Source organism: Jaculus jaculus, chromosome 2, assembly GCF_020740685.1.
Source record: "Jaculus jaculus isolate mJacJac1 chromosome 2, mJacJac1.mat.Y.cur, whole genome shotgun sequence".
Lineage (NCBI taxonomy): Eukaryota > Metazoa > Chordata > Mammalia > Rodentia > Dipodidae > Jaculus > Jaculus jaculus.
The window spans coordinates 8,262,482-8,288,893 of NC_059103.1; the positions used below are offsets into that span (position 1 = coordinate 8,262,482).

The 26,412-nt window shown below is 53.1% G+C and overlaps 1 protein-coding gene across 1 annotated transcript in view; it reads right to left on the minus strand.

Moving 5' to 3' along the window:
- Positions 1-26,412, minus strand: part of Fam20c (FAM20C golgi associated secretory pathway kinase) — a 48,854-nt gene that overhangs the window by 15,376 nt on the left and 7,066 nt on the right. The window contains exon 3 of the mRNA XM_045143638.1: positions 21,593-21,671. Coding sequence (XP_044999573.1) covers positions 21,593-21,671 — 79 coding nt within the window. The remainder of the gene's footprint in view (positions 1-21,592; positions 21,672-26,412) is intronic.

A 26,412-nucleotide genomic window follows, 5' to 3' on the forward strand; every position in this document is an offset into this window, starting at 1 on the left:
TACAGGTACATACATGAGCAATTACATGCACGCATGCATGTGTCACCGAGGGCACGGCTGCTGAGAAGGCCTTGCAGAGCGAGAATGCCAGCTCGGAGATGTTTCCGAGGCACAGCTGGGCACAGGACTTAGGAAAGAGCATCGGCGGTCACCCATGAAGACAGCCGGACTCCCTTCCATCTGCTCCCAGAGCCTCGGAGCTTGGACAGCTCCTAAGCAACCTGCCCACCGGAGCACCTGGCACGGACCCTCTCACTGAAGCAGCTGCCCTGGCTCCTGCCCAGAATGCGCTCTGCTCCTAGCAAGGGCGGAGGCGGGGAGCCCGAGGGGCAGCCTCACCCCGACTTTAGACCAGCCCCCTAGTCATCCCAGCAGGGGCATGGCCGAGGGGGAACTGGGCAGTCCCCTGTGTCTGATGCAAGCAGGAAGGGAACTGCCTTGGGGCCAGGGAAAGTGGGTGGTTTCTAATTAGTCAACCCTAGAGAGCCACTTCGGGCCCCCTCCCGCAACAGCTCCCCTCCGCATCAGGGACTCTGTCAGGTAGTCTCACCTGTGCTCCGCAGCTCCCCTCTGTACGACAGGTATTGCCCTCTCCCCATGACTGCTGGATGGCCCAGGGTAGCAGAGACTCTGGCAGCCAGGCTTTGCTTGTGCCAAGGGCCCACCTGGCCTCCCTGAGGCCTGGCCTGGCCCCTCTATAGCTCCTGTCCCAGTGGCCCAAGAGGAAGTGCTTGGCACCACGACACTGGACAGCATTGTTAGCCAGGCTCACGGGGAAGGATGTGGATGTGGAAATGTTCCCTCTCTGGGATCCTGAGCACTGCCAAGGGCTTACCTCAGGGCAGGTGACAGAACAAAGGACAAGCAAGCAGCCAATCACCCTCCAGTCACTTACACATGCCAACTTGGGAATGACACCCACAATGCACAGGCGGTTTCTGTACCCAATGCTAAACAGTCAGCAGCCTTCATGCCTGTAATGCAGCCCTTCTCCCTCCAAGAAGGGCATATACCTGTAATCCAGGTGGCTCCAGGAAGGGCCCAGGCCACTTCCTTGAGACCTTTTCCCTGACCCAGTTTCTGGCTCCACATGTTTGATTTCCAAGAGCCTGTGGGCACGTCTCCCTGGCTTGCAGGCAGCCCATTTCCCTGAAGAGACTAGAGCTTTGGGGAAGTGGTGAGGGGTGTTCTGCCCACAATGGCCTTTTTTTTGTCCCCACGTCCACTCCCATCAGGGACACTAGCCATGCCTCCTGCTCCTCCATGGAAACCCACTATAGGCTCCTCGGCTGCTTTGCAGAACCCTGTGTCAGATGCGCAGGACAATGGTGGTGTCGCTACCCCTCAAAATGACTCCAGCTTCTATGGAACCTTTAAGCTGAGCTACGTAACAGGCAATCCCGCCACAGGAGCTGCTTGCTGTTGGTCTTAAGAGGGCCTCTGTTTCTCTTTCTTCACAATAACACAGGGTACAAGAAGATCCCACGGGAGGCAGTGGGAAGGGAGGAAATGTCTGCAGGCATCCCCCAGAATCAACTTTGTGCTTTGGACACAAATGATCTCATGCCCTGGCCTGCTCTCCCTCCCTAAGCTGTCTGCCACTGTCCAAATCTCATTACAAGCCAAGAGGGGGAACTTTTTCCAGACCTCACTGGGCATCCGTGTGGGGAGGCAGTGCTGGTCACAGAGCACCCTGGGGTGCTGGGTCTGGACAGCAGCCATGCCTTAAGAAGAACCTTCTCTCAAAGGCAGGTCTCGAGGCCTTTGGCAAAAAAAAAAGGGGGAGGGGCATCTTACACAAAATGAAAAGTTCCAGGACCCCTACCTCTGTTAGGTCATTGTCCTGGACCCTATGCCCGAGAAGCTGTATTTCAGCAAGTTCCCAGAGCCAGGGCCATTGCTGTGGGCATCCCACTGAGGCTCTGGCTGCTGTGCGTACTGAACACCTCTGAGGAGTCCTGACTAGCCTGGGCCCAGGGCCCCGCACCCCCAGCAGCAAGTGTGGGCACAGGCCTAGCTCCACGGGAACAGGGCCCCGCTTATGGCTAGAGAAACTGCTTTTCCCCCCACCTTCTACCTGACCCTGGTGGCCACTGGCTCTACCAGCCTGGGGAGCTGGCAGCTCTGGCCAGGGAGAAGAGCAGAGACTTTCGATGCTAAATGTAAGCTTTGTGACAGGCCTGACATATCTGCAGGCCAAGCCGTGAATTTGTCTACTCTTCTCCTCACGCTGCCCCGGTGACAACGGTGGCGTCGGCACCACTCGGAGTGTTCCTAGCTCCTACAGAACCTTTAAGCCAAGGCAGAAGAATCACAAGTCCCAGGCTAGCCCGGGTTTGAGTGAGTTCAAGGTCAGCCCGGACAACTTACTAAAACCTCGTCTCAAGAAAAATATAACAGTGCCGTCATGGTCACTCATGCCAGCAGACTGCTTAGCCAGCTTGCGACGTGGACAACAGACTAGGCCAGGGGCTTCGAGGATCCAGACTGCTCCATGAAGTCAGGGGCCCTCCCTGTTACACTGAGACGTGTGGCGTGAGCAGCCTCCACACCCAATGTCCCCATGCAGTTCAAGGTCAGCAGTCTGGCACCTGCCACAGCCTCCAGCCTGGCTCTGGTCTCTTCCCAACCACGGTGCTCCCGGGAGCTGTTTCTGACCTCCGGGCTGTGCATGACCCTTCAGGCAGGCACTTGGTATTACCTGTGCTGAGGAGGCACCTGGAGGGCAGGAGGGCAAGCTTCCCGGCAGGCTCAGGCTAGGAAGAGCAACACTGGCGGCCGTGAGGCAGGAGCAGCAGGGCACTCAAAGACGCTGACATGTCAGGCTTCAAGAGCCACCGTGTACGGACTGCACGGAAACCTGCTGGGGACTCTGACGAAGAGACTCCTCCGCTGCGCGGAGCCCAGGCAGGAATGTCAGTGCCACCCAGCCCAGCACCCAGTGGAGCACCCGGAAGGCAACAGAGGACACAGGCTTAGCACTCAAGAGGTGGGGGGTTTCTCAGGAACCCTCAAGAGATACCTCTGCAGTCAGAGGTGCCTGGAGGCTGGATGTTTCCTTGCACACCTGCGATGGCAAGCAGCCTGGGTCAATGTCACAGGGACATGGGAATGTCCCCCATCGAGACCAGTCTGCTGCTGCCTCCAGGCCACTTTCACGTCTGTATGGCAGACACTGGCCTCCTTCCCACAGCACAGAACAGAAGCCCGTTGCTGCTGTTTGCCGGCCTCAGAGCAGCACTTTGGAAAAGTACTGGCCCCACCGTGCCAGGAAGGGGACAAAGTCAGTGAACCCAGTTACGTAGGTAGGTCCTGTAGGACCCAGGTATGGAGGACAGGTGCAAGGTGTGGTCTCTATTTCCAGGAGAGAAGTGAGATGTTATCCAAAACTCAGCTGGCTGGACAACCAGAACACCACAGAACTGTCTGGACCAGGAAGGGGACAGAGTCACCAGGATGTATGCTTCCTGGAACAGGAGGCGTCTCAGAGGTTGCAGAGAACCCAGGGACCAAAGTCACCATCCTTATCAGCTTGGCTAGGTTACAAGGAATAGACCCTCACTTGGCACCAATACTCCTTGTACGTAGGCCCCGCTAGCAAGCTTCCCAGAGCGAGCCCGGCTGCGGGCAGAGCTCAGGCAGCGCCGCCTCCCCCTGATGACCGGCCGGCCCCCCTCCAGCATGTGGGAGCAGGACTGCCATCCCACCAGGCTCACCCCCAGGGTTGGGGAGAGCGGCCTGGGCGTATTTTCTGCTGGGGAGCAAGCAAAGCATCAACTTTACAGGAAAAGGTAAACGTGTATCTGATATATGGTTGAAAGAAAGGGGCTCCCAACCCAGGGCCCATCTGGAGAGCAACATTAACTCCTGAAATTCCCACGAGCTTCCCGAATGCTGATTTTTGTACATGGTCTTCACAACCCGCACATGCATTCCTGGGCTCCTTGGGCTATAGCACACGGCCTGGCTGAGCGGCACACCCTCCCTGTGGGGCTCAGGAAGGCGCTGGGGCAGAAGGGGGACACCCATGTGTTAACCGTGACTAGTGAGCGCATGCTGTAGCTTTTGCTAACCCGAAGACTTATGTGGACATTTTCCTCATCTGGACGCAGTGGGAAACATCTGAGCCGCAGTAAGGGGCCTGTGGCCTGTCCTTGCTGGCTGAAGAGGTTGCAGGAAGTATTGTAGGTGGCATGCTGCGAAGGGCTCTGGGGTGGGCAGCTGTGGCCCCCTGCCTTACATAAGGGACTCAGCCCCACAGACCCAACTACGTATTTATGTAATGGTGAGCAGGTGGTGCCGGGGCGGGGCCCCCTCCATGCCCTGGCCTGGGCTCTGGAAGAGCAGCTCCGAGTCTCAGGACGGCAGGAGGCCTTTATACAGCTGCCTTCTGTTCTCACAGCAACCCTGAGCTGGGCCACTGGTCAGTACTGGGTCCCAGGGTGGGGGCAGAATGGTGCTGGGGGGCCAGGCCCCAGGGTGCTGAGGGTGTCCCTCCTCTCAGTAAACAAGAACCATTCACACCTGCAGCCAAGACTTGGGAATATTTAAGTTTAGGGGTGGCTGCCAGGCACACCTCCTCTCACTGGGACCCCTACCTTTGCCTCAGAGGTGGCAGCCAGCCCCAGATGGCCATACGAGGCCTGCTTCCTAAGCAGGTCAGAACTAAGGAGGTTATAGGACTGGGGATGGGCCGGAGCCACGTCCTGACGTGGCTGCCTTAATGCAGGATGATATTGGCTATGATGGTTTATGGGATTAAGAAGGGAGGAAGAGTGGAACCCGTGGGATCCCCAACAAGATGCTGATAGAGGTCTCCTCTCTCAGGGAGACTCACAGTATCATACTGCTCCTATTGTGACAAGCACACTGCCCCGCAAAGGCCATTAGGAAGGCAAGCACGAACAGAGTCCTGAGTCCGGCGCACGCCCACAGTGCACACTGTCACATCCACGCTCTTTCCCTCGTCTCCATAGCCGCACAACCCTCCCTTTAAAATAACTTCTTGGGGCTGGAGAGATGGCTTAGCGGTTAAGCGCTTGCCTGTGAAGCCTAAGGACCCCGGTTCGAGGCTCGGTTCCCCAGGTCCCACGTTTAGCCAGATGCACAAGGGGGCGCACGCGTCTGGAGTTCGTTTGCAGAGGCTGGAAGCCCTGGCGCGCCCATTCTCTCTCTCTCCCTCTATCTGTCTTTCTCTCTGTGTCTGTCGCTCTCAAATAAATAAATAAATAAATAAAAATAAAATAAAACAAAATAACTTCTTGTACCTCCAAAGAGAAAGCAGCAATTTTGATTGTGCTTATTCACACTGAAGGGAGACTGTGACTCCGTCCTCACACTCTGAGGCCCCTGAGCAACGCTCCAGAAGGACAGCGAGCACACAGCGCCCTGCGGGACAGAAGGAGCTCTGCAGTGCCGCTAGGGAGCTCGGTGTTATTTTCCTCATAGTACACATGAGGAAACTGAGGCACAAAGATGGAGAGACCTGCCTGAGGCTAGAAAGAGGCGTGGCAAAATTTTGCAACCAGAGGAGCTGACATCTCGAGCCTCAATTTCGAGCTGCCATGCTATACTGTACCTGCGGGGTGCAGCCCAGTGCCTGGGATTAAGGCTGGCTAACTGTGCCTTCTCTGGGACCAGCTTCAGTGGCAATGCCTGGTTGGAGGGCAAGAAGACCAACCCCCTAGGCCTGTTCCTGCCTGGCCCCGTGTCCTGGCAGCAGCTCCACGGCACAGACGGTTTCTGCAGCACGTCACTCAATTCACAAAATACACACGTCCATGTGGTGGTTTGATTCAGGGGTCCCCCATAAACTTAGGTGCGCTGAATGCTAGGCTCCCAGCTGATGGAGATTTGGGAATTAACGCCTCCTGGAGGGAGTGTATTGTTGGGGGCAGGCTGACAGGTGTTATAGCCAGTGTCCCCATGCCAGTGTTTGGCACACTCTCCTGTCACTGTTGTCCATCTGATGCTGGCCAGGAGGTGATGTCCACCCTGTGCTCACGCCATCATTTCCCCCTGCCATCATGGAGCTTCCCCTCGAGTCTGTAAGCCAAAATAAACCTTTTTTTTTTTACTTCCCACAAGCTGCTCTTGGTCGGGTGATTTCTGCCAGCAATGCGAACCTGACTGCCACAGTCCCTCAGGCTAGAACTGCCCATTCTCCTGGCAGTGGTGTTGGCACCAGGCTCCCTCCTCGGGGCTCCACACACGCCGCCTTAGTCACCCTCTGCGCACCTGCGAGCAGCTGCATATGAGGAAACTCAAACTCAGAGACAGCGTCCGAGGACAGCGGCGAATAGGCAGCGAGGCCAGAGGGGGGCTGTCCTCCACCCACCCAAGCCTGCCCAGGGCCTCCTAGCAGCCCAAAAGCCAGGACGCAGAAGATCTGTCTCTAAACCTGGGGCTGCTGCACAAGAAAACTGCTCTCAGTGCGTGGCCGAAGGCAACAGAAAGTCACCCTGCCTTGGTCGTGGAAACCAGAAGTCCAGGATAAAAGTGGGGTGGGGCTGTGCTCCAAAGATTCCAGAGGGTCTTCCTTCCCACCTAAGGTTCTAGATATCCCTTGGATCATGGCTACCTCACTCCATCCCTGTCTCTGTCTTCATGTGGCTTCTTCACATGAGGCACATTGAAAATCCTCCTCTGGCTCCCTCACATGACGACATGCAATTGTGTATGGAGTTCCAGAAAAATCTAGTACTCACTCCACCTCAGAATCAATTACTCATTCATATCTCCAAAGATTTCTGTTCAAAACAGGAGGACCTTTATAGTTCTAGGGGTTAGGAGCTGGCATTTTGCCCTCCTACCCAGGGTTGGGAGGCAGAAACCCAGAGAAGATAAGAACAACCCCTTTCTTAGTAAGCCCACAGTGGATCCCTGACTCACCAGTGAAGGTGTGGAGGCAGAAACCAGCTCTTCTGTCTCCAGTAATCTTCTTGTCACTCACACAAAGAAAAACAGCCCCCTTGTCATTAACAAGATATATTAAGCTGTTTAATACCAGGCTTTGTGAAGGTGAGGGGGCTTCTCCTTGGCAGAAGCTCAGCATGACCTTCAGTCCCAGGGTGGGAGGGATGCTCTAAAGCTGGCATCTTCTGTCTCATCCCTGTGGGTACCACTGTGTATTTATCTCGTTTAAACCCTCGGGCACCTTGCTTACCCACGAGCTTCTCTTGGTCGGAGTGAGGATGGGCCATCTTTTCTGAGCTGAGACAGTGGCTCTGGAGTGAGCCATGTGGCCGAACATTGGTGTGGGTCCCACAGGGCTGGCCAGGGTTGCTCTTTGCAGATCTGCCCACTAACTGTGGGTGCAAGTTGGGAGGAGTGATCCTTGGGAGGATGGGGGGCAGACACCTCTGGGCTGGTTATACACTGGCTGAAATATGGTATAGGAACATCACCAGAAGGAAGGGTCCTCACAGTAAGTCGGGTCTGTGCTTCCATACTCCTCACCTGGGAAATGGAACAGCTCCCTGTGCCCATGATGATAATTCTGAAGAGATCTTCCAGTTACCTGTAAGGTCCCGGATTTGTTTCTGGAGATTCCCTGGGGTGCCATGAGGCATACTGACTATGTATTTTGGTGCTGCTACTAACCCAGCCGACCTTGGTGCCCTTCAGCCTCGAAATCTCCAAACAAACTTCAGGGTCACATTAGGGATGAGGTGTCCCCAAGGTGTGGGCCCTCAATTGGAATGGACTTCTGATGTTACATCAGGTATAAACACATAATGGCCGCCACGGGGCCTCATGTAACAGCTAAGTGGCAGCCGGTCACCAGGGCCACCTGTGGTGGACACATGATGAAGTAGATGGGCAGATGAGGCCAGAGGTCTGAAGAGGCTGCTCTCCTGCCTGCAGTGGACTGGTTTTGCACCAACTGCAGCCCGCCTCACGCACACAGGGACTCGTCACCCCCACTCTCACAGGTGACAGAGAGGACAGCATGCGGCCCTGGGCTCTAGGCTGGGTCCTCGGCCCACAGAGGGGCCTGGGCCTTCAGTGCCTGAGATGATTGCCACATTGCAGAGCTCTGAGGTTTGGGAGATCTGGAAAATTACCATGTCTTTGTGAAAGGCCTACCCTCCAAAACTGAGGGGGCTGGAGACCCACTACCAAGACCTGCTCAGGGCAGGGGTCTTTCTGACCTGTATTTTTCTCTGTGGTGCTAAGGACAGAAGCCAGGGCCTCGAGCATATTAGGCAAGTGTTCCATCACTAAGTCACAACCCCATCCCCTCACTAGGGAATTCTAGGTAGGTTTTCTACCTCTGAGCCATGCCTCTAGCCCTCTTTTAACTTTTCCTAGGCTGGCCTGGAACCTGTGATACTCCTGTCCTGCCTCAGTCTCTCTAGTAGCTGAGATGACAGACCTGTGCCACCAGGCCCAACTGACTTCCTTTATTCTGGGAAGACCCCTGCCTGCAGGCTGGAGAGGTGGCTTGGCAGTTTAGGCACTTACCTGTGAAGCTTAGGGAGCCAGGTTTGATTTCCCAGGACCCACGTAATCTAGATGCACATGGTGACACACGCATCTGGAATTTGTTTGCAGTGGCTAGAGGCCCTGGCGTACCCGTTTTCTCTCTCTCTGCCTCTCTGTCTCTCTCTCTTAAATAAATAAAATATATTTTAAAAATTAAAAAACCTCCTGCTTGCTCCAGGCCTCGTGCTCACAGCAGGATGTGGAAGAAGAAAACTGCTGGTGTCTTTTGGGTGGGGATGAACCCGTAGAGGAGACTCTTCACCATCTTACTGTCAAATTAGTGACTAAAAGGCAAATCCGAAGTCATCTCCATGTAAAGATGCTGCAAAGGGGCAGGCGGGACAACTGGCCTGCGCGGTGAGGTCTCCTTCCACGGCTCTTTCTGGACTCCTCAGCTCTGGGGAATGGGGATGCAGAGGGGAGAGCTCTCTTTTCAGGTGCTGGGAATATGGGTGCCTCTCTCCTCCACACTTCAGCCCTAAGCGCATCATCTTATTTAAATGTAATAAAAAGACAAGACACAAGGAACAGCTAAGTTGGGGATTAAATATTTAGCACAGTCTTGTTCCTATTAACTTGTTTTAATCCCCAAGGAGCCACAGATGTTTAGAAAATATCAAAAGGGGAAATAAGCTCAACCCAGAGACAGGGGCCTGCATCTCAGCCCATTCTCATGCTCAAGGAAAATCTTAAATCTGTAGAATTTCCTTTCTGGGCATTAGAAATGACCCAATTCGATCAAACAGCTTTTGAATGAAATCCTCTGACTTTCATTTTCCTCCCTGGAATGAGGAAAATGGAGTCCACGTTTCCTTTCCCCTCCTTTTCATGTTCTTTTCCTTCCCTGACAATGAGGAGAGTCCCCACACTGGCAGGCTCCCCTGTGGCAATTAGAAGCCCAGAAAACCCCAAGACACCCCTCCATGCTCCCCTTCCCATCAGTTTCGGGGAAAGTGAGTTGCTTTTTGACTTCACAAAGGGGGTCGCGATTTGGGACCAGGCGCTAATTCCTAACTGTGGCCAGTGCTGAGGTCCCCCAGAAAGGCGACTTAGAGGCGCAGCCCTAGTTGTGCCCTTGGACAGTATCACTGCGTCTCACCCTTGTTCCCGTCCCCGCCAGCGCCCACCAGCGCCCTGCAACGCATTAATAATTCCTTATCTTATTAGGCAGAGAAACTTCCAGTTGACAAACCAGAGCACGAGATGGCTAACTGCCATAGCTAGTCTTGGTCAGTGCCATTTTGGCCCCGTGGGAATCCACAGGTGCTGGGTCTGCCAGTGTGGCCTCGGGAGACTATCCCTGCAGACTCAGTAGGTAGTTAGCCTACCTACTTTTTTCTAGTAGGTAGAGGCAGCTTGAGAATGTATGTCAACTGCACAGACCCTGGGGTAGAGACGTGGGCACAGAGAGATCCAGCTCTTTAGCTGGGAGGTCGTGGGATGATCTCATCTATGAATATAAGGGCATTTCCATGAAGAGACCTTTGGAGCTGATAGCTCGGTGGATAAAGAGTTTGTTGTGAAAGCATGAGTATACGAGTTTAGATGCCAAGAACCCACAAGGACATGGTGGCCTGTGTCTGCAATCCCAGCATGCCTACAGGAAGATGAAAGGCAGAGACAGGAGAATCCCTGGGAGCTTATAGTCTGGCGAAAGCAGCAGTGAACGATGCGAGACTGTGCTCAAACAATATGGAAGATGTGGAACAACTCACAAGGCTGTCCTCGGGATCCACGTGCATAAACCTTTCCTCTGTTCAACACACACGCCCTTGTCTTTGTGGTTCCCGACCATGACAGTGTAGGACTCTTGGAGGGGTAGGCTCCCGGCTAGCCTTTCCCAAGAGGCTTAGAGAAGGACACTTAAGGGACGGCAGCTGCATCCTGTAAAGTTGAACACGGGGACACTTGGCTACTGGGAGAGGTCTCTGATGAACAAAGTGCGTGTGGCAAAGGGGACCGTCCTCTGAAGGCCCACACTACGCTGGGACTGGAAAGCCTCACGCCCACTTTACCCCAAAGACTATCCAAACGTCTCGTGGAGATCATTTAAGTCTGCCTGTTTTGGTGACAATGGAACTCACGGGGCTGACAGCTATCCTCTCACCACAGATGCCTGGCAGACAGACCTGAGGGTAGATGCAGAATGGCTCTGAGCCATGGGCCGGGCTTGCGAAGCCCCCTGAGGTTCCTGTTCCTGTCACAGTCCCCGATCGCCGGGTTCCTGATGCCTGGCGCAGGCTCTGGAGGCTGTCTGTTAGGGCTGTTGCTTGTTTGTTCCTCAAACTAATACAGGTCATGTTCTTACGACTGTATAAGTAATGTGCAGAAGCGGAAAGGACCCGAGTGTCCACACTAAGGCACTCTGCTTGAGAGGCCTGTCCAGCGGGTGCTATGAAGAGAAGCAACAAGGGGAACCCCCTCGAGACCCAGTGCAGCAGCTGATACCACAGTCCCGCTAGAGCGTCACTGCAGAGACGTGTTCCCCCTGCCTCACCCTCACCAGCCCCAGCTGCTGCGGTTTGGTAGTAGCGGCCTCATCCTTGGCTCACACATGTGCACACACAGCAACATACAGCCTGCACAAACCCAGCAACACCGCCCCACAAGCACACACATGCAGCCCCTCCCCACACACATGCGATACGCACCCGTGCACTGGAACATGCACACGCACGTATGCTCATGACCCGCTCCCACATGGGCACTTGTGCGTGCTCTAAGCCAGCGCACACAAGCTCATGCACGCATGCTCCCTGCACACCCCTGCCCCCTCACGCTGGCTTCTCCCATATCGTGGCTAGCTGCACTGGTTCCCTCACCTCCACCCTACTCAGACGTGGGTCACAGGGTCTCTGTTCCCTCGGGAGACACAGCGGCACCTCCTCAGCGCTCCCTGGACACTTGGGAGTACAGACCTTTCCCCATGGGCTGTCTCCTGGCAACGGTGCCTGGGAATCACTTTGTTTCTCTAGGGCTCATGGGTCCAGGAGACTCTGAAAGCATCAGGTGGAGGTTTTTGAAATATCTAGGGGTGCTGGGCTGTTATAGACCCTGGCTCTGTCTAGCATCACACCAATTGCTTGGCCAGGGCCCGACTTGTTGCTCATGGGGCATGTTTACTACCCACTGACAGGCTGCCCATGCCCAGCCAGAAGACTCTCTAGGTGGTGGATCCTATGCCACCCCTGGACCTGCAGCTGATGTACCTACGGCCCCTAGCACTCTGCAGCCCCTAGACCTGCCACCTTCCCTAGGTCTTAGCCACTCCCTGTCACTGATGCCAGGGCTCTAGGCAATCCATCCTACGTTCTGCTTGGGCTCACCCCAACTCATGCAGATCCATGAAACTGCTGGCTCAACCCCAGATCCCGCTAAAGAGGTGGTTTCTGGTCCTGTGTCCTTGGATTTGCCTCTGACATTGTGTGTCACCTCCACCCTTGCTGACCAGTGTGGCCCTGGGAGCGCCAAAGGAAACGGGAGCACCGTGGCCCATGTTCTCATCAGGCGCCCTTCAGAAGGTAGCTTAGCCCCCTCCTGGCGCTTCTGGCCGCCCGCTTCCTACGCCATCAGTCCCACTCTAGGGTGCTCTTCTCTGGACCTGTGCCTGCTGCAACACTGCGCTCCTGACTCTGCATAAATATCCCCTTCTTCCAGGCCATTCTAGAGTGATCGCAAAGTGGCATCGTGCGTATTATGAGTAGAACCAGTGACCAAACTACCTGTCCCTAGCTGACTCTCTCCTGCTCGGGTTTAACCTCCACACGGGAGGGGTCTGTGTCCTGTTCCCGGTGGAACCATGACATGTAAGCAGGCACTCGGCAAGGAACTGCAGTGTGCATGCCGGGCAGGAGCTGGGGACACAGGGAGAATGGAGTCTCCCCCAAGACCTCCATCACCCAAGGCTTGGGAGGGACGCCCTCCACATAGGATAAGGAGGCTCTGTGTGTCAGAGCCCAGCTGCCCTGAGGCTGCCACACTACACAAACCCCTTAGTGTATGGTTATGCGGGGTTTGGGTAACTCTCATGCGTGATTAAGGGTATGACTAAGGTTCTTGACCTTGGGGGAAGCCCCCCAAAGCCAGGAGGTCCTGCCACTGCAGAGCCGGGGTGGGAGGAGGTGCGGAGGGTGGCCCAAGCTGACAGTGGGTACAAGAGGGTCCTCGTCCAGTTTTGGTTGGGCCCAGGCATCTGCTGGCTCCAAACCCGTGACCTGGATGGGATGACCTGTTTGCCTTTGGGGCCTGGTGAGGGCACAGTGCGGGAAATTCACAAGGTATTTGCCAGCAGATGATCCATGAGAAATCCCTGCTTACTCACTGGACTTTAAATCTCATGTCTCCCAAGCCTTGGTCTATGAGATGTACCTAGAAGGATTCCCACCATGGCCACCCCTGGAAGAAGTGCTGCTCAGAACTAAAGTCTCTTGCCCAATCCAGGGACATGCCAAGATCCCCTGCCCACCCCAGGAACATGCTGAGTCCTCCTACCAGGTTTACATGGCATCTAACCTTTCCTTTGATCTAAATGTTGTTCCTGGTTTCCTCTCTTCCTCCTACTTTAAACAGTCCTGGCCTCAGGGTGCATGTTACATGTTTGTTCTTTTGGCCAACACTGAAGAGGTGTGTGTGTGTGCGCGTGCATACACATGTCTGCGTCATAGCTGTGAGACCCCATCTCGCTCTTCCTTTTCTATCCTTTGAAAAGGCCCTTCTAATCTCTCAGCTAGCTCCTTTCTCTTCCACATAGCTTTGTTACCAGGAAAAGAGACAGAGAGAGAAAAGAAGCTTCCAGAAGTACCACATCCACCCTCTGCTGACAGTGTCCAAAAGCAGGTATCCTGTACACAGGTGCTAGGATAGAACCTTCACTGTGCATCCTGGCCAAGCTCCAATAACCTCAGAGGTTCCTGAGGAAGTCACATGCTGTATCCATCTGGGTTTAGCCTGGACCAACACGAGCTGTCGGTCTTTAGTCTGTTACCTTTCACCTCCTATTCAGTTTGGGGCTGAGTCAGGCTGTGTATATGAACGCACCTCTCATAGAGAGCATGGGAAGAATCAACCCAGCATGAGGAGGCTATCTCCATCCGCACACTCATCCCTCATCAGTCACAAACCACTGCCACAGATGTGCACTCACTGATTTTACTCTAAAGCTTAGTCCCAGATGGCTCAAAAGTGACACATGCCACAAAGAAATCAGGCTTCCATGCCCAGAGTCTCACTTCTCACTGCTCACAATGCCAGATAAAATTTTACAGAGAAAGGGCCTGACCCACACAACACCCCCAACTGAATACTGGTCTTGAGTAAGGCAGGGACCAAACACAGGCCTGGGGCTATGCTCCTCCAAGGTTCTAGCTCTGTGTGAGGGGGGGCTGCCTGGCTGGGGCCCCAGAGCTACGCTGGGTCATAGGGCCTGTCAGGTAGACCAGGTCCTGCTTTAAAGCAATGGGGTGTCATGGTAGAGGGAAGCTTCTCACAGCTGCCTTGCTCTCAGCCTTCAACTCTGCTGGGGGACACATGCTCTACCACCAGAGGTCAGGCCTGGAGGCCCAGATGAGGGTTCGTGTTTCCACGTATAGAAACACCATCCAGACCTTCAAGTCTGTCTGCAGCTGTCTCTGCTATGAGGCATTACTGTGCAAAAGCTATTCTCAGATGCTTTCCCTGACAGACACTGATACACTTGGGTTTCTATTCTTTGCAAAAAGAGAAAAAAAATGGACAATTTAGGGGAAGCCCTGAGATCAAGGACTGCTAGAGCCCAGTGCTCAGCCTAGACCCCGGGGCAGGGAGCAGGGAAACCATGATGGTATATGGGGGCCAGGGAGACGCACACAGCCTCTAGGAACGCAACCCAGGCTACAAGCATAGAACCAAGCTGGGAGCAGTTACAGTCTTCACCAGACACACTGGAATCTAGTGGTAGGGTGGCCTTTCCTCATTACGGTGGTGTCCTGATGGCCTGGTACCTAAGTCAGGTGACCCTGGACTTAGGCCCTGGCCCATTACCTGCTCGCTGTTTATCTTCATCCTTCCTAAGTCTCAGCCCCTCCTCTATGGAGAGTCCTTAACAAAACAGAACATACACATGGTGACTGCACAGGTACAAACACAAAGCGTGTGAGGCTGGGGAGATGGCTAGACAAAGCACTTGCCACACACCTCCAAGTTCTAGGGACCAGATTCCCAGGGCCCATGCAGAAATCAGAAGCTGCGGTGTGGGCTGCAGAGATGGACGGGTGGTTAGGTTGCTTGCCCTGCAAAGCCTAAGGACCCAGGTTTGATTGCCCGTGTCCACATAACACCAGAAGTACAAGGTGGTGCACGTGTCTAGAGTTCATTTGCAGTGGCTGGAGGCCCTGGTGTGCCCATTTTCTCTCTTTCTCTCTCTCCCTCCAATAGATAAGTAAAATATTTGAAAAGGAGCCATGGTGGGCTTCTGTAATCTCAATGTACCTTTCCTCAAACAAGGTGGATGGCAGAGGGATCCAAAAGTTGTTTTCTTGACCTCCACATGTGCACTGTGATATGTGTGTGAATGCAAACACACACACACACAAACCACACATTAATTAAATTAATTTTTTAAAAAAAGTGATGTGTGCTGGGGGCTTCAGACTGCCTCAGCCAGCTACCTGCATGTTAAGGAGAAGAAAGCAGAGAGGCTGGTGGAGAGAGAGAAGCAACTTGCTCGCCAGCCCAACAAATCTGCTCATCTCCATGCCAGGCCAGGAGCAGGGTGTGTGTGCGTGTGTGTGTGTGTGTAAGTGATGTCTGCTGTGAGGTCATTTCAGCAGGGAGGTCATCCAGATGAAAACAAATGTGCCCACTACTCCCTAAGCCAGTCAGCTGTACAGGCTGGGGTGGCAGCCCCGCCCGCATGGGTGAGACCAGTGGGCGCTGGGGCCTCATCTTGGGCCTCTGTATGCTACCTCGCTCGCTCCAGTGGCTTGGACTCTACTTGTCATCTGTGACCTTAGCATCTCCCTGCAGGAAGCTCTGTCCCATCCCCCAAATTCACCAGCCCTTGGGCCACAGCACTCAGGATGTCTGACTCTCAGTGGTCATTTCAGCCTCTGCGAATCAGCATGTGGGTTCTTTCTTTACATTCTGCAGGTAGAGCCAACTCTGTGGAACCCAGAAATTAGTTTCAGCATCAGCCCGTGGTTCTTGTTGGCACTGTCCCCTACTTGCTGTGTCCACAAATAGAGGGCCGTCCTCCATGCTGCTGCTGCAAAGCCCACAGACGGACCCTCACGGGCACGGGCAGTGCATCAGCTCTGGCAAAGTGGATGGGGAGCCCTTCAGGCTGCCTGACCAGGCAGGAGGAGGGTGGAATTTGCTGCCATAGTGTCCAGAGGCTGAGCTCTTCCTAACCTCTTCAAGTCATCTCTGGACTGCTCATGGAGGAGGCTGATTCCCAAGAGCTGTTGGGCAAGATGCCAAATGTTCCTCAATTTGCTCTCTTGGAAAGTCAAAACAAATCCCCACATGAATCAGAAGTAGAATGAGTTACCTGGAATGAAGACACTGCTCCTCTGTCATATGAAGCATTTCTGGGTATTGGTCTTCCCACTCCTAAAATGCAAGGCCTGGGCACGGGCTCCGAGCCCCGCACAGCAGAGTAAGTAGCCCAGATGAGATGGTAAAGTGCAAAGTTCACGCAGCAAGCAGCTGTGCTATTCCTCTGTGCTCACAGGCCACGCAGCCCTGAGCAGACACACTGAATTTTCCCTGAAGGTCACCAGCCGCAGGCCAAAAGCCTTCTCTTCCTCGATGCCTCCATGCCCTGTCACACTGCCCAGCAAAGGGCTCCTCAGGTGTCTTCTTCCCTGTTCTGATCCTGCCAGCCAAACTCCTGACATCCCTACCCTTGTCACCAACCCCATCCTGGGCTGAGGCAGGAACTTTATTTTTTTATTTATTTATTTTTGGGGGGTTTTCGAGGTAGGGTCTCACTCTAGCTCAGGCTGACCTGGAATTCACTATGGAGTCTCAGGGTGGACTTGAACTCACAGCGATCCTCTTACCTCTGCCTCCCGAGTGCTGGGATTAAAGGCATGTGCCACCATACCTGGCTCCAGTTTTTGTTTTTTTTGGCAGGAACTTTAAATCCTGACCACTGCTCTAGGACAAGGGTGGGTATCTAGGTTCTAAATGCCCTCAGATCAGGCCTTGCTTCCTCTGCTGCCACCTAGCCTCATCCTGCACTCATGTCAATGCTCAAATCCTGGATTGCCCCACGCCGCTTCATGAGAATGCATGACCTCTGTTTTCCAGCATCGCACCCCAGTGACTGGCAGTCCCTACCCAGCGCTTGATGGGCAACTGGGGTGGGAGGAGCTGAGACTCAACTCAGGTAGCTGTGCACAGCTGTCTGCTGCACTTACGCCTATGGCAGAAGGAGGAGACAGAAACTCCTAGAAGCTGCTCAGCTCTGGTGTCACCCAACCTCTGGGGCTTTGCAGAGGATCCTCCACTGGCCTGGAGAGATCTGACCTTCCTGTGACCTTTACACTCATGTCCTCACTGGAGGCTGCTAGGTCCTGAGCACTCCCACAGGACTGTCCTCCCTTCCAGCTGGGCCTCCTCGGGGCAGCACAGCCGGCCTGTGTACCCACCCGCCTTCCCACACGGTTCGCGCACGGCTTTCTGAGCAGCAGCCATGGCTACCTGGCAGGCTGGACACAGGCTTCTCTGTCTCCTCCGTGACGCAGCAGGAGTGTCTGGGAGCGCCCGGAACAACCCACTTCCAAAGGTCAGAGCCCCATCATTTCTCATGAGCCCCAGGCCTGAGTCACGTCTGTGTTCCCAGCGTTTGGCAGCAGGCCCAGCCCAGGCATTCTGGGAGTATCTGTATGGTTGCTAGATGAGTATTTCTGCTGGAGGCAGTCACGTCGCCCCCTGGGCAGCCATGGGCATGCCTGGAAGGTGCCTTTCCAAGAAACAGGTTGGAGTTTGTGCTGTTGATGCCCGGGCCCAGTCCCACCCACCGTGCTGAGTCCGTTCCCTGCAGGCTGCCTCGGGACATACATGGTGTCTTCCAGACCAAGTGCACTGAGACCTCTTTGTTCAAAGTCTTGTGGACAGAGATGTAAACTGAGTCGCAGTGAGGCACCACGGTTTCCCTAATATGAACCTTTTCTCCTGTATTGAAACTTAAATACCATACCAAAAGCACACATAAAACACCCCACAAAGAAACAAACAACCAAACATCCTAAAAATCCAAAGTCTGGGCTTCAAAAGACAAAAGAGTCTTACATCCAGGATAAGAAACTCTAACCATTTGATGACACAGACGATTAACCAAAGAGATGGCACATGCACTAAGCAGATATGTTCAAAGAAGACACACAAACAGGGAAATCCAAGTCCGAACCCCACGATATACTGCCTCATGGCCTCAAGGACAGCAGTCGTCAGAGACTGAGGAAAGCATGTGTCAGCAAAGACATGAGGAAGCTGAGCTCAGGACAGAGTGGGTGGGACTATAAGGTGCTGAAGCTGCTGTGGGAACCAGAAACAAACACAGTTGTCACAAGATTCCACAGCCCTCCAAGACATGTGTCCAAGAGACCTAAAAATCGGTCTACAAAAGACACGTGTGTGACTGTTCAAAGTAGCACTATCCAGTATGGGGGATGAGAACAACAGAACGTCCATCAGCTAATGGACGGACAGACAGGACATAGCCTATCTATCAGTGGACCAACACACCACCATATATCCCAGCATGGGGGAACTGTGGAAACAATGAGTCATTATAAACCAGACACAAAGCACCATGTACTGCATGACTCCACGTCTAGAAAAATCCAGAAGAAGCAATCCTATATAGAGGATGACAAGAGATTAGAGGTTGTCACGTTCTGGGGTTGGGGGAAGGGAATTAGAGAGAAATGGCAAGACTTTTTTTTTTTTTTTTTCATTTTTCGAGGTAGGGTCTCACTTCTAACCCAGACTGACCTGGAATTCACTATGTAGTCTCAGGGTGGCCTCGAACTCACAGTGATCCTCCTACCTCTGCCTCCCGAGTGCTGGAATTAAAGGCATGTGCCACCACACCCGGGGAAATGGCAAGATTTTTAAGGAATTTCTTTTTGGAATAATGAAATATAACAATAGACTCACAACTCTGTCAGTATAGCAGTGAACTGCAGACTTCAAGTGGGTGAACTTGAAGGTGTGTGACACACTTTGTACATCTGGCTTTACACGGGTACTGGGGAATCAAACTCGAGTCATTAGGCTTTGCAGGCAAGCACCTCAACCGCTGAGCAATCTCTCCAGCCCGTCAGCCCCTCAGTTTTAAAAAGAACTGTTACTCATAGATTTTAATTTCTTCACACTGTGGTCTTGAACCACAGTTGTTTACTATTCAAGCCACAGTCTCATGGGAATGAGAGTGTGGTGGGCAGCAGTCTCAGGCCCTGGCCCTGCCCAAGGTCATCAGCTGCTAGCAAGTGGACCAAAGTCAGTGAGACTTAGGCTTGGGCTGGCAGAGGAGGTCCTAAGTGCCCAGAAATGCCTGGTCTGGACCTAGGGAAAAGTATAGGCTGTTTGCGGAATATCATGCTAGATATGGCATAGAGTTCCCACCTGTGGCCCCCTCCCCATGCCCAGGCTACCTTCAGGCTGCCTATGGCCTTGCTCTGGCCAGTCTTGAACACATTCGTTTTGTTTTGCTTTGTTTTCGACAGGGTCTCACCCTAGCTCAGGCTGACCTGGAATTCACTATGGAGTCTCAGGGTGGCCTTGAACTCACAAGCGATCTTCCAACCTCTGCTTCCCCAGTGCTGGGACTAAAGGCGTGCGCCACCACGCCCAGCTTAAACACATCCTTTCTAAACTTCAGTTTCCCAATTGCTGTATGATCTCGACCACTTCCCCTGGCCATACCCTAATCTAGCCTGTACCTCTCGGTTCAGTCTTCACACCAGGACTTCACTGAGCTCGACACAGTTCTGCCTGCTCTTCAAGGCCTCAGGTAAAATGGAGGGGAAGAATCCATCTATGGGTCTGGGCCCGCTGAGGAAGGTCAGCTGACCCGGAACTCAATCCCTCATGTGACTGCTCAGGGGCATGATGATCCCACCAGGGGGTGGCAAAGACCTGTGGGGCTCTGGCTCCACCCTGTCTCTTGTTGCTTCAGGCCCCTAGTCTATGTGGCTGTGTGGCACTTCTTCGGGCTCCATCGTGGGGATGCAACAAGAAACACAAAGACCCTTAGCAGAGAGCATGCTTCACTATGGAATGCGGGGTTCGGAAGGACCCGGAAGGACTGTGGTCATGCTGCTAACTGCAGCCGGCTGGTCCTGACCCTCGGAGAAACCAAGCATCAAGGCCTCATACAGGGACAAGCTAGGGACAAGAATCCAGAAAACAGTCCCCTCTGCTGGCTGGGCCACCGGCGTCCCAGGACTTGCTGTCCTGCAGCTTCAGGCTCTGAGGAGCTATCTGGAAGCTCTGAACAAGCCTGAGAACTTCAACCAGGCTTGAAGATGCGTTTTTCATATGAGAAGCCTAAACGTGACTTCTGGAGCCACCTGTCCAAGCCCATTGGTCAGCCAGGCCCTGGTCCCTGTGCAGGCAGTTCCTTGTAGCACTGTCCTTGTGAAAACGAGCAGCCTTGCTGGTGGAGGCATGTCACCGGGGTTGGGCCTAGTCCCACTTGTCAGTGCTCACTGACTGACTTTCTCTACTTGCCCCATGCCACTGCAGAGCTGTAACTCTGGGCTGTCTGCTCTTGCTTTGCTGTGCCATGATTTAAAAAAAAAACAAAAAAAAAAAACAAAAAACAGAAAGTGTAAGCCAAAATTAACCCTTTCCTCCCATGAACTGCTTCTGGCCAAGTGGCTGGTTTGTTCCAGAAACAAGAAAAGAAGGCAACTTCTACATCAACCCTACCCCGAGTAGATGTTTGCTCGTGGGACGCTGTGAACTCCACTTCCATGCAGACAGGGAAGGAAGTCCTGTGATCTTAGCCAAGCAGCCACGTGTGACCCCTGCCCACATCACAGCCAGACAGAGGTTCTGATTTTCTGCTCTCCTGGTTTAAGCTCTGTGAACTGTTTTTCCTTGGCTCTTGGGAGTGGGTAGTTCCCAGCCTTCGGCTCTGGCAGGCCTGCATCAGAGGTGTGCTGACTGTCCTCTGGTATCTGATGACAAAGTTTTCTGCTCTGAGTCTACCGTGGTGTGCCTGGAGAAATGGGATTTCCAGGAACAGCAAAGTCCCTTTCCTGCTTCTGAACTACTTACTGCCATTTTAAAATTTGAAAATTAAATGGGAGGTGGAAGAGGCTGAACTGCTAGCTTATCTTGGAAATTAAAGACCAGCCCAGATGCAAAGAGCTGACCAGCAACACAGCTGGCTCATCCCTGGGGACTCTTCCTGCAGTAAGCATGCCTCAGTCCCCATCCAGTCCAGCAGCCCAACTCCCACAATCTGCATTTCTTTCCTAGCCTTTGCTTCCATAAACCATCCCAGCCCAAACACGGCGTGGTTTCGAATGAACAAACAGTACAGAACCTGGGACCCTGGGGAGCGCCCAAGACTAAGCTGATCAGAGTGGACGTCACAAGGCCCAGAAGCAACGTTTATGTTTCCTTGGTGGTTGCGTTTAATGCTGCCACACTGGTACTGCTTGTGATTTCTACCTCCTCTATGATTCACGATGGGTACGGAGCCCACTACTGTGCCACTCTGGTTAAGTTTTATGGCACAGCCTGCCTTCCCAATGGCTGCCTCATGGTGTTCCACTGCCACGGGGTCTGGGAAGCAGGCTGAAAGAGAGACAGAGACCATGCAGAGACACGGACTGTGTGACACTGGCCTCACGTGGGTTACTCATGTCCCCTGAGTCTACTGGACAATGTACCATCTCTATTCCGGTGTGGATATTTTGATGCCTACAACCCTTTGTTGAATGCTAGCCCTCATCCTCACAGGGAAAAAAAGGACAGGCTGTTTCCAGATCAACCATAACTGCAGCTTGCCTCAAGTCCCCTGGGAAAATTCTGCGTTCCCTACCTGGCCTCACGCCTGCACGCTGCAGCCCTACCTTGTCCCCACCGAGGTACCGAGAGCACTCACTTCATGGGCTTGAACAACGCCTGCCCGTAATTCTGGAAGGTCATGATGAGCTTCAGCTGTGTACCGCCTGACTTCATGGCTGCAGAAAGGAGGGAAAGAGAAGCATGGTTACTTGTGGCCTTAGGCCCCTGACTTTTCCCCACCCTCAGGCAGCAATGCCAGCTCTAGGCTCTATCCATTAGCCATCCACGTCCTCTACATGCATCTGAGATGTCCCACTGTGTTTGGGAAGCTTTTCAGTTTTGGCAACGAGGCACACCAGTTGGCCAGGGTTCCTCCTGATGCAGCGTAGCTGGGCTGACTCTCACAAGGGGGACCTACAAAGGGCCCAGCTGCTAGATGGGATGGGCAGGTACACCTGCTGGTCAGCCTAGGCGTGTCTGCACAGGTACACTTACACCTACATAAACACACACATGCATGCCATGCTGCTTGCCTAGGAAAAGAACAGCAGGGGCCCCTCCAAGGCAAGTTCCTAGAATATAGAGAAAACTGGGCAGTCACTCTGAGCAGACCCCCAAAGACCTTCAGGTTGAAAGCTTATCTGTATTATCAGGTCATGGTGTGGAAGCTTTCAGATGTTTCCAGGAGGCACAGTTTTGGCACCTTACTAGCTTGAAAGGCTGAAGAATTTTCAGAAGGATTTCCCTTTCTGCCAAGAAAGCTGGAAGGAGCTATTAGGGGTGTTCCATAAACCAGCCCCTGGATGCTCACAGCACATAGGCATGGAGGAAACACCATACAATAATGTCATAGGTATGACCAAGAGCTATGCATCCCTCCATAGTTTGCACCACATGAATGGGCAAATGGTAAGTTATGAATTGCCAGATAACTTACAAAAGCAACAGCAAAATACTCAAAAAAGTGCAGTGGGGTAGTCCTTGATGCAGGAGACAAAGTGGGAACATTCTGCGGCCTGGAGTCACTATGAGGGGCCACCTCGGGGGGGGGGCATGAAGAGTTGGTTACATGGTCTCTAGAAGAGAGACCCAGCACCTCATAGGCGATAGGGACTGTCACTGTGGTGGGGTGGGGACCACATTCAGGTGAGACCAGCCAAGGTCTTCTGATGCCAGCCAACCTAGGTGACTCTGGGTGGAAGCTGGAAGCCAGAACCAGAGGAATCTGGACTGGGGAAGCAGTCACAATGAAGGTGGTCTGCATAAGAGTGAACGTGGCAAGATGGAAAAGTTCATGAACCGCCGAAGAGAAGATGCGTACAGGGGGCAGAGGGTCTAGGCCAACCCTTGGGTGTCAGAGGGAGAAGCTTGGTGACCAGAGAAATGGCATGGTGATAGAAAGCAAGCCTGGGTAGCTAAGGGTCAGCTGAGGGGCCTGGGGATATGTCAGGTGGGCAAGATGCAGAGAGGGACACGCCAGCAAATATTCAGGAACCAGGAAAGAAGAGGAAATGCCAGTCAGGGGTTGGGAAGGCACATGCTCAGGAAAGGTAGCCAGGCCAGCTTCACATAGAATCTATGGAAGGGTGCCCTTGGAGGGGAAAGCAACAGCTGGTGAGAGGTCTGGGGGTCTCCAGAGTCCATGAAAGGAAGCTCAAGATGATGGGAGGCAAGGGCAGGAGACATGCTCTGTCTGGTTCTGGACATGATGGGGTTAGCAAGGCTTGCGAGAGGGGCAATAAGGCCAGGAGAGGCTTGCAGGCATGTGGTGGTTTGATTCAGGTATCTCCTGTAAACTTGGGTGTTCTGAACGCTAGGTTCCCAGCTGATGGAGATTTGGGAATTAATGCCTCCTGGAGGCAGCGTATTATTGGGTGTGGGCTTATGGGTGTTATAGCCAGTTTCCCCTTGCCAGTGGTTGGCACACTCTCCTGTTGCTATGGTCCACTTTATATTAGTCAGGGGGTGATGTCCACCCTCTGCTCAAGTTATCATTTTCCCTGCCATCATGGAGCTTCCCCTCAAGTCTGTAAGCCAAAACAAACCTCCTTTCCCCCCCATAAGCTGCTCTTGGCTGGGTGATTTCTACCAGCAATGGGAACCTGACTGGAACAAGGTGCATGGAGGAGGATGTAATAGACCAATAAGGTTGTAAGTTTGGTGGAAGACAGACCAAGGCGTCCCATTTTGACCTTGAGACTTGAGTCTGCTCAGCTTTCCAAGGCTGGGCACTCTGGAGAGAACCTACCTTTCTAGTCTCAGTTTCCCCCTTTGTAAAACGGATTTAGGATGTTTTCCCAGCCTCCTTCACAAGACTGTGGGAGGGTCAGGATTCAAGAATGACAGAGGCCTATGCTCGCTTATGCAATGGGGATGGTCCTCCTGCTGGCATTAACAGAAGAAACCTTGCTGGCATAGACCCTATTTGGGCACCCGCCCAACTCCCTCCTAGGCAGCTTTTGCTCCAGGAGTTGCCCAGCCACTTGCTGGTTGAGATGGGCCTGGTATCCTGAAATCTGGGACAGAGACTGGTCTGGGGTTTTACCAGGACAGTATGTGGCTGGTCTACGACTATATCCTCCTCAGAAAACAAGGCTGCCATGCATTCCATATTCCTCTAAACTCAGAATACACCCTCAGGTCCAGCACTGAGAGTAGGTGAGAGGCATGAATACCATCCCACTTCCTAACCAGTATCAAGGAATTCTTAGTGACAGAGCAAACTGCTTATGATCTGATTATTAAGCAAGCATCCTTTGTTTATTTTTTTCCCTGAAGAAGTTTTTAACAGAGTTTGCATAAAGTAGCAGCAAGGCCTGTGCTTCTCTCTTGGGAGAATCATGGCAAGGGACTTTTAATTTTCCACTTTTATTCAGCTGTGCTTTCTAAATTTGTATAATGAACATCCACTGTGTTTTTGGTAAAGTAAATAAAAAGAAGTGATTAAAAAGTTAGTAGCTCCATTAAGCCTCAGTGGATGTCCCATTTCCATTAAATAACAGGCTGTTAGATTGAATGATTCCTTCCTGGGCCAGGTGGGAATGGCACATTCAGATCTTTCTAGACTCTTGGCTTTCAAATAGAAAAATATGAGACTCTGGTCAGTCCAGTCATCCATGTGCGTTTGCAGACACTGCGCATAGGCATCTATGCATGCACGTGGAAGCCAGGGGACAATTTTGAATGTTGTCACTCAGGCGTCATCTGCCTTGTATGTGCGTGTTCCCTCCAAGCCCCTCCCAGGTAGAGTCTCTGTGGGGGGTTGAATAGAATAGATGGCCCTCAATATATTCAGTTTTTTATTTGTTTGTAGCTTGCATCTTTAGCCACCCGGCTGGAGGCAGTGTCACTGGGTGGATCTTAGGGTGTGGTGGTGGGTTTCAGATTTCAATTGAAAGATATGCAAAGTGTGCCTGGCTGGAGTTCCTGAAGTGTGCTATGGCTTTTGACCTTTAGGCTTGTACTTCTCTCTTTCTCTCAGCCTGGACCTGTGAAGGCTGGCCAGCTTCTTCTGCCATTTATGGAACTTCCCCTGGATCTGTAGGCTTCAATAAATATCCCTTCCTCCAAAACTGTGCCTGGTCTGGAAGTTCATCTCAGCGAACCTGAAGCTGTCCGCTACAGTCTCACGGTAGCTCGGGCTCACCTGCAACTCACTGTGTACCTCCAGGGGTGGCCTCAAAACCACAATGACCCTTCTATACCTCAGGCTCCAGAATGAGGGGATTAAATTCATGTGTCGCCGTTCCTGGCTGTCACCCACCCTTTTGACACTGGATCTCATTGACCTACTGGCCAGTGAGTCCCAGGGATCCTTCCGTCTGTGTCCCCTGGGATCACAAGTGCACACTGCCATACCAGGATTTTGCAGGACAAACACTTTACCAACTGAGCTATCTCCCCATCTCATAGTCAGTCTTTTTCTAAGGGAGTTTGATCTGCCTTATTATTTTCCTAATCCTGTATGTGGCCCGCTTCCTCTATGGGGCAAATGATTGGTTAGGAACTCCTGGGCATAAAATCTTATCAGGCTCCTCACCTGGCCCATCTGTAGTCCTAAAAACTGCTTGTGACTTGGGGGATTCTGCTTGGAGCTCATACTCCAAACAGTCCATACAGACCGCCTTGAGCAACAGGAAAGCCTAAAGGGGTCCGTTTCAGTGGGCAAGAGAGGCAGATGCCCGCCAGCCTCTGTGCGAAGTGCAGTATCTCACTGTGCACTGAGGAAGTGAACAGAGTAAGTGGTCAGGGTGGAGGATGAACCCATTTTTTAAAAACTGCTATGGGCCAGGTCTACGGAGATGGCTCAGTTGGAAAGGTGTCTGCCACACAAACGTGAGGACCTGAATGCAGACCCATATTCCCACGCACAATGCTGGGTACAGCGACCTTGCGCCCGCAACCCCAGTACCGGGAAGCAGAGACGGGAAAGCTGTGGAGCTCACCGGCTGCTTGGTCTCACCAGTCAGTGAGGGGCCCTGTCTCAAAGAACAAGTGGACAGCAGCAGAGAAGAACGCCCCACGTGAAGTTCTGGCCTTCACAGATGTGCGTACATGCACACCCACACCAACGGGGTCCTGTACGTGCACACACATACATCCCCGTGGGCTGCAAGTGAGATGTTGCCTGACGGCCCTTTGAACGCTGCCACTGCTGCCTTTGGCCTTAGCCATTTCATCTGGGGAGGGTATCAGACGCTTCTTGCGGTCAGGTGAGGGGCTGTTTTCACACCCCTGTCCTGGGAGATCAATGGGGGCAGATGTCTGTACTTACAAGTGAGGGCCTCTCCTAGGGACAGCTCATGTTGGGAGAATGCTGCTCAGCCCTTTCCAGCCTGACCCGTATGTCCCCAGGCTGGACAGAAGGTCTGCCTGGGGTCCAGACTCACACAGGGCACTACTGGCCTTGAACTATAG